The sequence below is a fragment of the Larimichthys crocea genome, chromosome IX (assembly GCF_000972845.2).
Source record: "Larimichthys crocea isolate SSNF chromosome IX, L_crocea_2.0, whole genome shotgun sequence".
In the NCBI taxonomy this organism is placed as follows: domain Eukaryota; kingdom Metazoa; phylum Chordata; class Actinopteri; family Sciaenidae; genus Larimichthys; species Larimichthys crocea.
The window spans coordinates 9,258,001-9,271,590 of NC_040019.1; the positions used below are offsets into that span (position 1 = coordinate 9,258,001).

At 40.3% G+C, this 13,590-nt stretch overlaps 1 protein-coding gene across 6 annotated transcripts in view; it reads left to right on the forward strand.

Annotated features, from left to right (window-relative positions):
- Window positions 1-13,590, forward strand: part of rgs3a (regulator of G protein signaling 3a) — a 147,346-nt gene that overhangs the window by 104,314 nt on the left and 29,442 nt on the right. For all 6 annotated transcript variants that reach the window (XM_019274095.2, XM_010750688.3, XM_010750687.3 and 3 more), the window contains one exon: window positions 9,481-10,470. In XM_019274095.2, the coding sequence (XP_019129640.2) occupies window positions 9,481-10,470 (990 nt within the window). The remainder of the gene's footprint in view (window positions 1-9,480; window positions 10,471-13,590) is intronic.

Here is a 13,590-nt window from a genome sequence, read left to right on the forward strand (position 1 = left end):
GATGGAGGGAGAGGGAGAGAGAATTTGTGGTGTTTGTAGTAGTTGGAGCCTGTTGATACACAATTAGGGAGGGGATCAATAACTCACTGTTGAGAAAATGGTAGCTTGTGTTTAAATGAATTTTACAGTACAGTGGTGTAAAGATATGGAGTATCCTTCCCTCAATCTTCCCCTTATTCTTCATCAGTAGTAGACAGTGTAAATGACCCTGTCCTGTGCACACATGCAAAGACACACAAGACTGAGTGATTATCAGCTGGTCTTAAACATCCATCCAGCTTGAACAAATGAGTGTTTGTTATAACACCCTGGAAAAACAATCTCACACTCGTCACACACCGCACACACACACACAAATGAAACAAAAGATAAATGCATCTTCTTTCACATATCCTCTTTCTTTCTCTCTCGCACACACACATACATACATAACCCCTGAACACCCACACACCACACACACACACACACACCACACACACAACACACACACACAACACAGCCTCTCTCCGCTCTTTCTTATGAGGGCCTTCTGCTGTCTTTTTCAGTGGTCACATTGTCTTCAGCTGCCTCACGTCACGGGGCAAGTTACGTCAATGACATTCTCTCTGAACCCTCAGCTTCTATCAATAATGCCTTTGCATCTTTGGATTTGACACTCGCGCACACCCCCACCACCACCACCACCACCACCACCACCAAAAAACCCCAACCTCATCCTATTTCACTTCTCTCTCGCTGTCATGAACTGTGAGATTTTGAGTTTGATTGCAATGACTGACACAAAAACAGGGAGGCTATGTCACTATGTCATTTCTCTGACCATATAGAATTCCTGCTAACCTTCAGTACTTGCCATCGAAGATATAATATAATAATAACAGTAGTGTTATGTACACCTGATATATATTGATTACCTAATGCTAAGTGGCATTTGTAGGAGAACAAACCTTGTTTTGTTTGTCATGTTTTTACTTTACATTGTGACCAAAAGCTTCAGTTAAAAAAGTAGACCTACATAAATACTAGAATTTTATTAGAACATAAAACATTTTTATTACTGTAGCCTTTTGATACTATTTTCTTTTTAATATGATTCAGTTAAAAAGATGTACTTCTATGCCCCCAGTGTTCTCCTGACATCTTGTACTTCTTTGATCTACAGACCCTTTTTTTGATTTGTTCCCTTGCTCTCTTCCTTTCCATTTCTGTTTTCTCCTTCCCTTTCGGTCTGCGATCACAATGGAAGGGTCTGACAGATAAACGACTATTACCGTCTCATCGCTCTTCTATCAGTGAAATCGAGGGTAAAATAGGCCGGTGCATTGCGGTGCATATAATGAGGCCATTTAGAGATTTTCATCTATATGGTGTGGTCCCTTAACGAGTTATTGGTATTACACAAGGCAATAAGCTCATAGATCTTCGACCAGATTGTTCTGGACAGTACATGTCAAAACATGCTTAATATTATTTAGTTGGCGCAGACATGCACACAAACCTACAGGCTGTCTTCCCTCAGTCATACATGTTTTCAAAGAAGCAACAAACAGGATGATTATCATACATATGCTGCAAGCTAAACAACATGTACACCACTTCTAATTAGACAAAACATGTGTGTCTTCTCTAATATAGGACATGTGATTGCAGGAAGTAGAAAATGAACCATGTGGTGAGTTTATGTAACAACCTTGCCGTGGGTTAAGCAAATGATTTCATTTAAGGCAAATAAACAACTAGGGTTATGTGTGTGAGGACTGTGGAAAATGATGTGTTCACTTCACAAGTTCTGTAGAAAATAAATTTGCTATGCTGTTGAAGGAGATGACGAGCTGCATCACATGGCCAGGAATGTTTATGGGCTCTAAATTGCAATTTTACAAAGAAATATGCTTCCAAGTAACACACAGTGGTTTCTGTTTGAATGTCTTCTTTTGTTTCCTCGGCTGTTACCTTGTATTGAATAAATTCTTTTTACCCTTTTCAGCCTTCTTACTACACATCTACCTGAGGTGTAAATTGCGTAACTTTCATCTTCTGAGATGTTAATTATTTAAAGAGATAAATACCAGTATTGCAAGGTTACAAAAGTACTGTACGTTAAGTATAATTTTACAACTACATGTTATATGCATCAATAATAATGACGAATGTAATATAATGTAACTTTAAGTACATTTTGTTGAGATTACGCAACAGAAATTAACCACAACACTTTGAAAACGATCAAATTCTCTGAAATTTTGTTCACAAATGTGTTAATCTATGTGAATGATCACTTTCCCAAAACAATGCACCTGGTGGGTGTGGTATATCAGATGTCTATGACACAGATGTGCCTTGGACTGATCACAACAATGACCACTCTAAAATGCCAACGAGTGCTAGCCACCTGTCAGGAGGATGCATCAGCTTGGCAACGGAGAAATACTCACTAGCATAGATTGTAGCATAGTACATTTTTGAAAAAAACAAAAATGTTATGTTTTTATTGAGTGTACTACTAAAGTTTTGAATGCAGCATTCCTTTAACTTGGAATGGAGTGCTTCTACATTGGTATGGCTGTTTTAACTTTTAGTAAAAGATCTGACTTTGGCAAAACACACCTAGGTAGATTCTTAGGTAATTGACAATTTTACCATTTATTTCACCACAGACTTAAAAGTTAAAAGTTAGTTAAAAAAACAAAACAGAAACCAGAGCGGCCTGGGTTTTATCAGACACATTTTTGCGTGGGTGTGGGTGAGAAGCAGTTAAGAGCCGTCATGTCCTTCTTGCTAAGATCTAAGAAGAACCTCCATATGAGGTGTGGCCTCCTTGGCAAGCAACTTGTAAGTGAAAAGAAACTGTTTTTGGCTCCATTTAGAGAATAGTACATGCGTATTGTGGTAAATACCCTCCCGAGATGAACATCAAAGTAACAAGTTAGGTAAGTTATGCCATGTGACGGAAGTTGGCCGTTACTAATTGTGTGAAAAACGTGCCGATATAAATCGTGGTTGAAAAATTGAAGCCTCATTCTTGGAAGATGGTCATCAGTATGCTTAAGTATGTTATCTGTAATAGACTGAAATTAGTGGCTTAAACATACAACTCCTAAAATGGTTCTTTAATGTGTAACCAAGAAGATGAGAATTCTTATCTCATCTGTTAATGTAAATAGGCAGTGTAAGTAAAAGCAGAAGTGTGGAATTTTTCAGCTTAATTAAGTTTGTTCCTATTTCTTGTTCTCACTATGTTCATTTTATGTTTTCTTTCTGGGCTATGTAAGCACTGACCTTACATGTCCTTTAAGGAAATCGATGCCGTGACGTCAGTGTGCAAAGAAAACTAAAGGACAGGCTAAACAAAATAATGCAGAATTGTTGGCGTTGCGTCACTTAAACATGCCACCAGCCAACTTGCTGTCACAGTGTAAAGATCCACTACCGAGTTAAGGGAGTTAAGACATAGGGAGTGGCAATGAGGGAAAGAAGAGCAACATGTCCTTTTGTTTAGCAGTGTACAACATTTTTAACAGCATTGCTAATTGAGTTGAGCTGATTTATTGAGGTCGGAGATGGATTTTTTCCAGTGTAATGGCAAACCATTAATAATAGACAAAGTAGAGTGAGGCAGACTTTTATACTCTTTAATGTAATGCCTTGTAATACTTAAAAAAACAAGGAGGACACAGGAAATTAAATGAGGAGGAAAGGGAAGGAAAGAGATAAAGATGAAAGATGGCACCTTGAAATTTAGTCGCAGGAGGGGTTGTGGGGGAGCTAAGATGGCAGAGTTCAAAGGTACATCTTTAGCTTTTGGAGAACGCACAGCACAGCTGCTCCCCTGGGGTGGGTCTCTCATTGCCATGGTAACTATGGGACAGAGTTCACATGACTGTCCCAGGGTGACTGTCCACATGTGTGTATGTGGGTGTTGTCTTGTATTTCTACAGTATGTTTACTGGAAGATTTTGACCTTCAGAGATTTAGACTGAGGATAAGAATATATTTTTTTGCATTTTTGTCAGTCTTCATTCCTTCTGGGAGATATTTTGGAAATAGGACTTTGGAGGCATTCACTGCTCTCACTTCTCCTGGGTTTCGTTTCCAACTAGTTGACACAGTTACACCTAGCATGACTCATGAATGAGTAATTTGGCAGGTGTCACTGGAAGGTAGAACTTGGTCTTGAAGGTGATTTGTGTAAAATATGCCAGTTGGAGTAGGATCATTAGACAGTTCAGTGCATGTACAACACGATTTCTATCCCTATATTACGAAAAAAATCTAAACCTACTATTTCGGGACTCCCAAGACATCCATGTATATGTATTTGCAACCGTGTGCAAAAAGTTGTACAATATCAGCCTAAAGTGATAATTCAAAAAGGGAAGACACAGATCTGTTTTCTGTTTTGCAAAAAAATGTTATTAGGCCCTTTGCCCCAAATGTTGCTTGTTTGAGTTCTTAGTGATTCTTTCTTTCAGTCTTTTAAATTTTGGATCTAAGCCCAAATGTACTCTCAGAAAATGGGAAATCTAGGAAATGCAATAAACCTCACCATCTGCTGATATACTGCCTCTAGTTTTGTTTTAAACCCACATACAGTGCTTGTGTCTGTTACCTTACCCAGCTCCTATCCAGCTGCATTGAGAGGCTGTAATGCTCACCTTAATGAAACTTAGATTTAGTTTTTGTGTGAGGTAGCTGTAACCAGAATGGTCAACATATTAAGTCACTTGTGAGATTCTATGAAGGGCAGGAAATATGAAGAATTATAGTTTTTATTCTTCACCCTGCAGGACAAAAGTATAAAACCAAAGTACAGTTAAGGGTGATGGGAATGTCATCCATAGATAGCGATATTTGCTTATAAAACAAAGTGGTGGTTAAATTGAAATTTAATGTTACATACATGGAATTATAAATGAATATTTAGGGGATCAAGTTTACAAAAATCATGAATGTCTGCATCAAATTGCATGTTTATACATCCAACAGCCGTAGAGACAGTCCTCTTGGAACCATGTTAACCTGCTAGTGGAAAAGTCAGGGGATCAACAAAGTGAGCTCTGGAGACCGTTAATGTTAATGCACAAACTACTGAAGTTGTGAGCTGTCTGTCATTGCCATCCGTATAGCCATGATGCTTGGGTGGCTAAAACACTTGAATTTTCCAGTTTTCTTCAGCATTACAGGTGTCAAGTGTGTCTCTCATGGAACAATAACATTTGGTTCTATTTTGGGGGGGGGTATTTTTTGCCTTTATTTGACAGATTTAGTAGAGAGCTGACAGGCAAAGGAGGAGAGATCGATGGTGTATGAGATACAACAAAGATCGCCTGTTTTCTGCACAGTGCACATAAAGAATTATATAAAAAGTGTAAAATAACCTTAAGTGAAATTCACTGGAGCTTGCTGATACTTGGTGGAAAAATGTCAGAAGCCACTCTAGCTGCGTCCTGGCCTTAAACACGAGTAATGGGTACATCTCCAACATCTCATCGAACACATTGAGTTAGCTGACCAAAAAGCCATTAAATCACATCTTCTCAGTGAGCCGAAGCCAATCTTTTGCTGTTTCACAAGAACAACAAAACACTTCCACTTAATTCATATTCACAAAATGTATTCATCATTCTGGTAGCTTATTTGAACATATGGTGTCGGTTTGAAAGAAGAGAAATGTTGCCTGGAAGGGTTATTGTTATGTGGCCATTCGGTAGATATACCAGTAGTGCTGTTTATGGTAAGATGGACATTTTCTAAGATTTACTCTTTTCTTCTCTCCTGTTTTATGTCTTCCTCTCTGCCCTCTTCCACTTACTCATCTCATTTCTGTGTCATTATCATTCACTGACTCCCCTCCTCCCTTCTGCTTGTCTTATCCACTTTGCCTCTTCCATCTATTCACTCTCCTACTCCGCATCCATCTCTCCCAACCTTTTAGTGCGGGTTTTGTTTCCTCGCCTAATTGAGGCAATGCCAGAAACTGTATTGTGTTCAGTTATTGATGACTATGAGCCACATTTGAGTACACTTGTATTGTACTTGCACACATACATTAGCTTGTGTCTTTTCATTTAGCTTTTGAAGCTGATGTATTGAAGCGAAGATGTGAAAAGCGGAGTGTAGGCGATGTGGTACATGTCATAATTGGAGAATGCCTGTAAGATGAACAAGTTTGTTCATATGTCTGTTCATTTCTCCAGATAAGGCACAAGGACAGGCTTGAAAGACACAAAGGGTTAATTTGAATCTGATGCGTGCTTGTGTTTCCGTGTGTGTGTGTGTCCACTGTAGAGATTGTGAGACAGAACAAGTGTATCTGACAGGACAGGTGGCTCCATTATGTCTCAAGCCATATCTTCAACAGTCAGGGGGGGTTGTATGTAAGAAAGGGAAAGAGATAAGGGGGTCAGCGGTGTTGAGAGAGGGAAAGAGAATCTGTCTGTGTAAATCTTGGGCTTAAATATATGTGGACTAGAAGAATGGAGGGTATCCAATTAATTTCCAAAATGCCCATACTAGCCTTATAAGTCACAGTGTTTCTGACATTGACTCACTTATTTGACTTGGACCACTATGAAGAAAGAAAGAAGAGGAAAAGGAGGGGCAGAAAGGGATAAAGATAGAGGCTTTACATCCACTTCCGTCTGTGGGTGCATTTATGAAAGTGCATTTCTTTCTAAAAATACCCATCATACACCAAGTGCAGTAAGAGGCCTTGATGTCCTGGTTGTAACACCACTGTGAACCATTTGGATAGGATCACAGGGAGGTTAAGAGGGAGTTAGAAGGGAAAATGAGAGGTCTGCATCACCTTGGGCCAGTTGTATATATCCATGAACATCAAGACAAGTCAAGGTTATATTTTTAGCCCTGAGTCACTGCTCAGTCTCAAAGGGCTGCACAGTGGCACCACCCAAACAAACAAGAAAAGCAAAAGGTCTGAATGTCAGGTTGTGCTACTCAGTATAGTTCTTTGGGTACTTGGACATTGCTAGAATTATACTTATTATTGGATATAGAAATTCTTCCTCATGACATACATAATTCCTCCAGCATGTTTTGGGTCTACCCGTAAATATCCTACAGGTTGGACGTGCCCACAAATCGTCCAAAGGAAGTCCAGGAGGTATTTTTGTCAGATGCCTAAATCACCATAGCTGGATCCTTCTAATGTGAAGGAGCCGTAGCTCTTTTTACTCAGCTCATAAACTCTCAATCGCTTTCCTGTCACTCTTCAGCTATCTCCATCTAATAAAGCCTGAAAAACCCCCAAAAATGTCTTTAAAAAAAGAACCGTAGATAATAAAAAACGAGTTTTACGACGACGACAGTCGAAGGGTGCGTTTATCTTACTTTTATAGGCTCATTCCAATGGCGATGTCTTCTTTGTAACAAAACTGTTGCTATCCAAAAAATGGTATAGTCTTTCTAGTGTTGTTTCAGCAACATGTCTGATGCACACTGTAGACTGAGTATTATTTATCAGATGGTATAATAGTGTCATTTTAACTGAGATTTAATTTGGTGTGATTTTAGTATTCTACAGTAGATTTCTGAAAAATGCCAGAAATATTTGAACCATGCACAGTATGGGGAAATGGCAGATTTCACTGGCCCTCTACCACACAAACATAACACATACCAGCACTTATGTAATATCTAAGTGTGGTAGAAGACACCAGAGGTAAAAGTTTGCAAGGGGTTATTTGTGTGCCTACAGAAAGACAAGAAACTGGCTCAGAGCAGAGTCTCGAGACTCTTCACAACCCACATTACAAAAATATGAGGTCATATTGTTGCAGGAGACACAGTGACCCTTATTTTAGACCTCAGTGTCCTGTATCCACACATACCATATTCAGATAGTATCTTTATGCATACACGAGTTCACACCATTTACGATAAAAATAACCACAACCATTGCTTCTGCCTGTAGTCCAGGTCTTACACTAAAAACAAAAGCAATACAGACTGAGGGTGATCAGTTTAAAGTTTGTTCTTCTAAGTTGGTCCTGATTGAAAGTCCTAAAGGCTCTTTGCAGAATTCATGAATACAGGTTGAAGGTTTAGGGGTGAGTGCAACCAGGGCAAGGGTATCTAGGAGAACTAATTCAAAAGTACACAAACAGCTTGTGAAATGTCATGAGAGCTGTCTGAGAGGAGGCAGCGTTATGTCCAAGTAGAGCACAGTGTCTTGTGACTACAGCTTATGGTCATGGGTTAACTTGACCAGAGCAATGAGCGATGAGCTCCTCCACACCGCATACTTAAATAATTGATTTTACTTTTTCAACTCATTATGTGAAACGGAAAAAACCTTGTACTTAACTTTCAGAACATTTCCATAATTCACCTTGACATATGCAGAACCCTCGAAAACTTTGTGATCTTTAGCCAGATTTAAAATACAATTCTCTGGGTCAGAACGATCTTTGCCCACTCAAAATGCATTTGTAATGATCCTCCTACTGAACACTCTCTCTGAGCTGGACGAGGTTAAAGCAGCATTTAAAACTAGCAGATTTTGGCGAGGACACAGTGTGTTCTCTGAGTGTGCACATGAGTTTGTGACAGGGTTATTGTGTTTTAGTGGAGTGGGTGAGGGTGATGGTGGGCTCGTGTGGTCATTTGGGGCTGGAGAGAAATTTCTAGTTTGATGAAATGATCGGAAATATCAGAGAAGATGGATGGGTGAACAGATGGGTGGCTGGTGGTAACACTTTAGAGCAGCAATGTCATCAATTTCCGTGAGAGGTTCAGCTTTTATTCATTTCACAGTGCCTAAGGGCACAATACCAGTTAGTTTGACTGAATCAGAGCAGCAAGCTCTGCTGTAGTACTGTAGCTATAGCAGCACGACTGAGCAAAACAGCAGTATATCACAATATGAACTCACTGACATGGATATTATAATGTAATTTTGTCAGTCTTATCAACTATAATTAGCATTGGGTACAGCAATTTGTTATTTTGTCCCTTGTAGTAAAATACAACCCAACCTGCATCTTGGATGCCTTGTGAATCCCTGAAAGAGCAGCATGTCAAAATTTTTATGTTGTCATTGACAGCATCATGACGTGCCACATGATGCCATAGTCGAGAAATCCAGGAAGTCTTGTCTCTTGAGCTTGCATCTCATGAAAGATGGTATGCTACGATCAGTTAGGGTTAAGTATGTAGTCTGTCTCTTCACGACAGCACTATCATTACTCACTCTATGATTGTGACCTTCCCTTAAAACATAAATGTCATCTAGTCTGACCCTGCCATTATGGCCCCGTTACACCAACATCCACCGTAACACAGATATATCAAGAGCAAATTCAATAAGTGGTAATGGAATAGTTGTGATAAGTGGATTTGCTCATGCAGTGAAGTAAATCTCAATCATGCTGAGATAAACTTGTTAGATTTACATGTATAGACAGTACATTAATTGTCCAAATAGATTTGACTAACTATTGACTCTGTTCCCTTTTCCAGATGTTGGAGCCTAAGGTGGATGCCCCCTCATGTGAGCTGGGCGGAGCGGGAGGAGATCGAGGAGGTGTGTGCCTCCACCTGCCCCCCCGCAGCTCAGAAGGTGACGAAAGCAGCCTCTACCCCTCCAGTCCCTCAGAGCCTCCAACCCTGGGCAGTCCTCACCCCTCAGAATCTCTCACCCCGCTGGATGAGATCTACATGCCCCTTGGCGGTCTGATGGGATCTGAGGAGCGACTTAAGGTGCCTCCAACACCACCCCCTTCCACCGAGGGTGAAGATTGCAAGAGTATGGAGGAGATGGAGATGTGGAGAGAGGGCAAGGATGTGGGGGGTCAGAGAGAGGAATATGATGATGAGGAGGAAGAGTATGGGGCCTGCAGAAAGAGTCCAGGGAGTGAGGGGGAAGAAAAAGAAAGAGAAGAGTATGAGGGGGAGAGGAATGAAGAGGAAGGCAACCTAAACCTGGTGGTGTCTAACACTGATGAAGACAATGCCTCAGAACCCCCTGATACCAACGCTCCTCCGTCCTCCTCCTCATCCTCATTTGTTATCCCTGAGTTGCGCCTCGATCGCTCCTTCAGTGCCGATGCCCTCTCCTCACCCAACACTGATGAAGAAGAGTATGATGAAGATGAAGACGATGAATCCGAAGAGGAGGAGGATGATGAAGACGACAGCGACGACGCCTACCTGCAGCGCAGTGACAGCAAGCGCCGCAGCATGGTCGAGGGCGCCACCTGTGAGAAGCACGGAGGGGGCGGGCTCAGTGTGCAGAATTCTCTCCGCAGGCGCACCCACAGTGAAGGGAGCCTCCTGCAGGACCCCCGCACACAATGTTTCACCTCTGACAACGCCATCAACTGCCTGGAGGTGGGGGCAGCACACCACAAGGGCGGCTGGACACTCCCATCACCTAAAACCTTGAAGAAAGAGCTGACTAAGAATGGAGGCTCCATGCATCAGCTGTGTATGCTGTTCTCTGGGAGGAAGGTAAGCAGCTTCACACTAAGACGATAACACATACTAGATCATGCAGGAATAAAGTTATAGAAATACAGTACAGTGTTCTCAACTTGGATTATGTTGTCATGTACAACAGAGCAGGTAAAGCCCAAAGAAAATAAAACACACACACCAACACAAAACTAAGAGTAATTCAGTTTTTCCTCACATATTTTCACATACTGATTAAACGGTATAGTAAAGGTCTTTGTGCCTGTGTGTCTCCAACTATTGCATCAGCAGCGTTTGAGTGATGTCACAGCGCAGCCCAAAGTTTCAGCTCACTGGTTTCTGTAAAAAGTGCGACATCAAGTGGTAAAATAGAGCAAGTGCACAAGGTGAACGCAGTCATTTTATTCAAACAAGAAATTCTTGTCTGAAATGTTTAAGTACAAACATATAACAGTAACATATTAACAGCGTATACAGCTATGCTTGTATGCCAGGACAGTCTTGTGCCTGAATATACAGCATATTTAAGTTTAACTGGATTTTGAAAAGGCCTCTAAACATGGCATGTTCTTTAATGATGAATGGATATTAATTACAAAAGGAACTCCGTCTCATTTGCATTTATATAAACTCCAGTGATGAAGTCGTACAGTGTAAGAAATCTTTAGACTCTTAACTATGTGAAGGACTTGTTGGCTGTCTGCCAACTAGAAGTAAAAAAATGTATTCATATATAAGATTAGATGTTTTGTATTAAGAGTGCTTCATTCTGTGGTACAAGCTTTGCCAGGTTTGCAGATTTTTGTATGAATATCATTTCATGTCAGCAACACTCATCACTCGAGAGTCAAAAAAAAGGAGAATAGTGTAATACAAATGGAATATATTTCTTTAAGTATTTGATCATAAATAATTACTTTTCAACTTCTGTTTGAAAAAGATTTGTACAAGTGAGTACGCCATTAATTTCAGTGCGGGTAGTTGTTCCAGTTGTCCAACAGAGGGAAGCACATGCACAGTCCCAACCCAATAACCCAAGCAGTCCCACATCATATCCTTTCTCACTTCACTCTGGCCAAGGTTGTGTAATACAACAATCCTCTAAGAAATCGCAGTGTGACCCCTGGTGTGTTCTTCTTGTTAGAAATGAAGTAATTTGTTTTATCTTTCTCTAGAATTATCACACTTTTCCTGGAATGCAGAGAGGTCATCATCTCTGCAATGATTTCTTCCAACTACACTATTTATGGCCTGCACACCTATTTCATCAGTATTCATCTGACTGTTTCTCAAAAGGAGAGAAAATAAAAGCGAGCGAGAGAGAGAACATGACAGTGATATCAGAGCTACACAGACATCCCACAGACTTAATGATACACAAATGACAGAGGTGATCAAGTGTTCACTCTGTCATTGTAGTGTATCAGAAGCACTGCTCACTTTTATCTATCTCTCCTTCCACAAGTCTGTCAGCACACTTGGTAGCCTTAAATGGCAGTGTGTGTGAGCGCTGCAGAGGAGGAATGCAGCAGACAGGGCCGGAGTCTATTTCTCTTGGCAGATTCAAGGGTAATTTTACTACCTATTGGCGTCATAGAAACAGTTCCTTTGAGGCTTGTGTTTCCATTATTTAAAATGATCTGTCAACCCCCCCTTCAATTCATAAATCTTGTGACATCTCTAGGTGCAGATTGTAAGTATCTGTCTCAGTGTGTGTGTGTGTCCAATCTCTGACAAGAGAATCTTGTTTGTTTTCCAAACAATTAATTTATCGTGTTGTATGAATATATTCTCATGAAGTCACAACATGGATTAAGACCTAGCTTACCTCCAAATATGCCCTATGATCAGATGTGCAGAAGCAATGCAGTGTAACATGGCATTAATAATACAGCACGTTTTTCAGTTCTTTTGGGCTCTTTTGGATTGTGTGCAAAAGTTTGACACTGTTTTCACTTAGGATCCACACAACATCAGTCACAATGAAATATAAGAAGAATTAGGAATTTTACAACAGCAACTTAAACTGTCACACTGTTTACTTGAAGCTGTCGGCTGACCATGATACAGCAGACAGTCAAAGTCTATTCAAAGAGTATGCGTATGCGCATTATCAAGTGTGACAGAGGCTTTGTGTGAATCTACTGTCCCTCCTCTCCTTTCCTGCCTCTGTCACCTCTCTTCTCTCTTGCCAGGCACTGTTTACTTGCCCTTTAAAAGCACCGACTCTGGCCCTGTCTTTCTTTCCGTTCTGCACCTTTTCCTCTCACTTGATGTCTTTAGTGGCCTATCATCAATGCAAGGAGAGCCAGAGACAGACAGAGAGCATGTCAGGAGAAAAAAAAAGTCAGTTTGTTTGACTAAGACATTTTTCTTGACTGCCGTTTTAAAAGAAGCTGTGTTTTTCCAGCCACTGACTGGTAAAAACATCGGGCCCCAAACTAAATCAAACCTGGTTAAGCCACTTTGTAGAAGAAAGCCAAGACATGATTTGTTATCAAAAGTAAATTAATTTAAATGCAAAAGCATAATGGAATAGAATGAGAAAAACGTGTAACGTCTACATTGTTCAAGATTATATCTGTTTTATGGAGGTGATGTATGTGGATTTACTGCAAAAATACCTCAGAGAAAAACAACAACTTTAAAAAGTGTCAAATTTGTTTATGTAGGTACATTTCTGTTTCTTTCAAATTCCATAAGATCCAGTTGCCAATACTAACAATTAGCTCAATCTGGTAATGATAGCACAGTCTGCCCATGGTGAACAAACATAGAGCGCTCATTCAGCAGGATGTCGTTTGCCACCTTGCTGAGAAGGTGCTCTTAATGGTCTGTGTAAAACCTCTTTCAAGTAACGTAGAAACCATCATTGGTGAATCAGCTGAGGCCGAATTATAAAGGTCAACAAAGAGTGTTTGGCTTCTTCAGGCTCCATAATTAGCCATTAAAAGGTTTAGGTGGTAAAACAACAAAAATAGAAATTTAAATCTGTTTTACAGTTTGGAGCCACTTTGGAACTTCGGTGACTGAATAATCCTCATTTCTATCACGAGGCGATGAGAGATATGCCGTAAATAGCCCTATAAGACTAAGTCACTGCATGTTCTTTCCAATCAGAATATTAAATTAAACTCTGTCACTGTCCAAACCCTC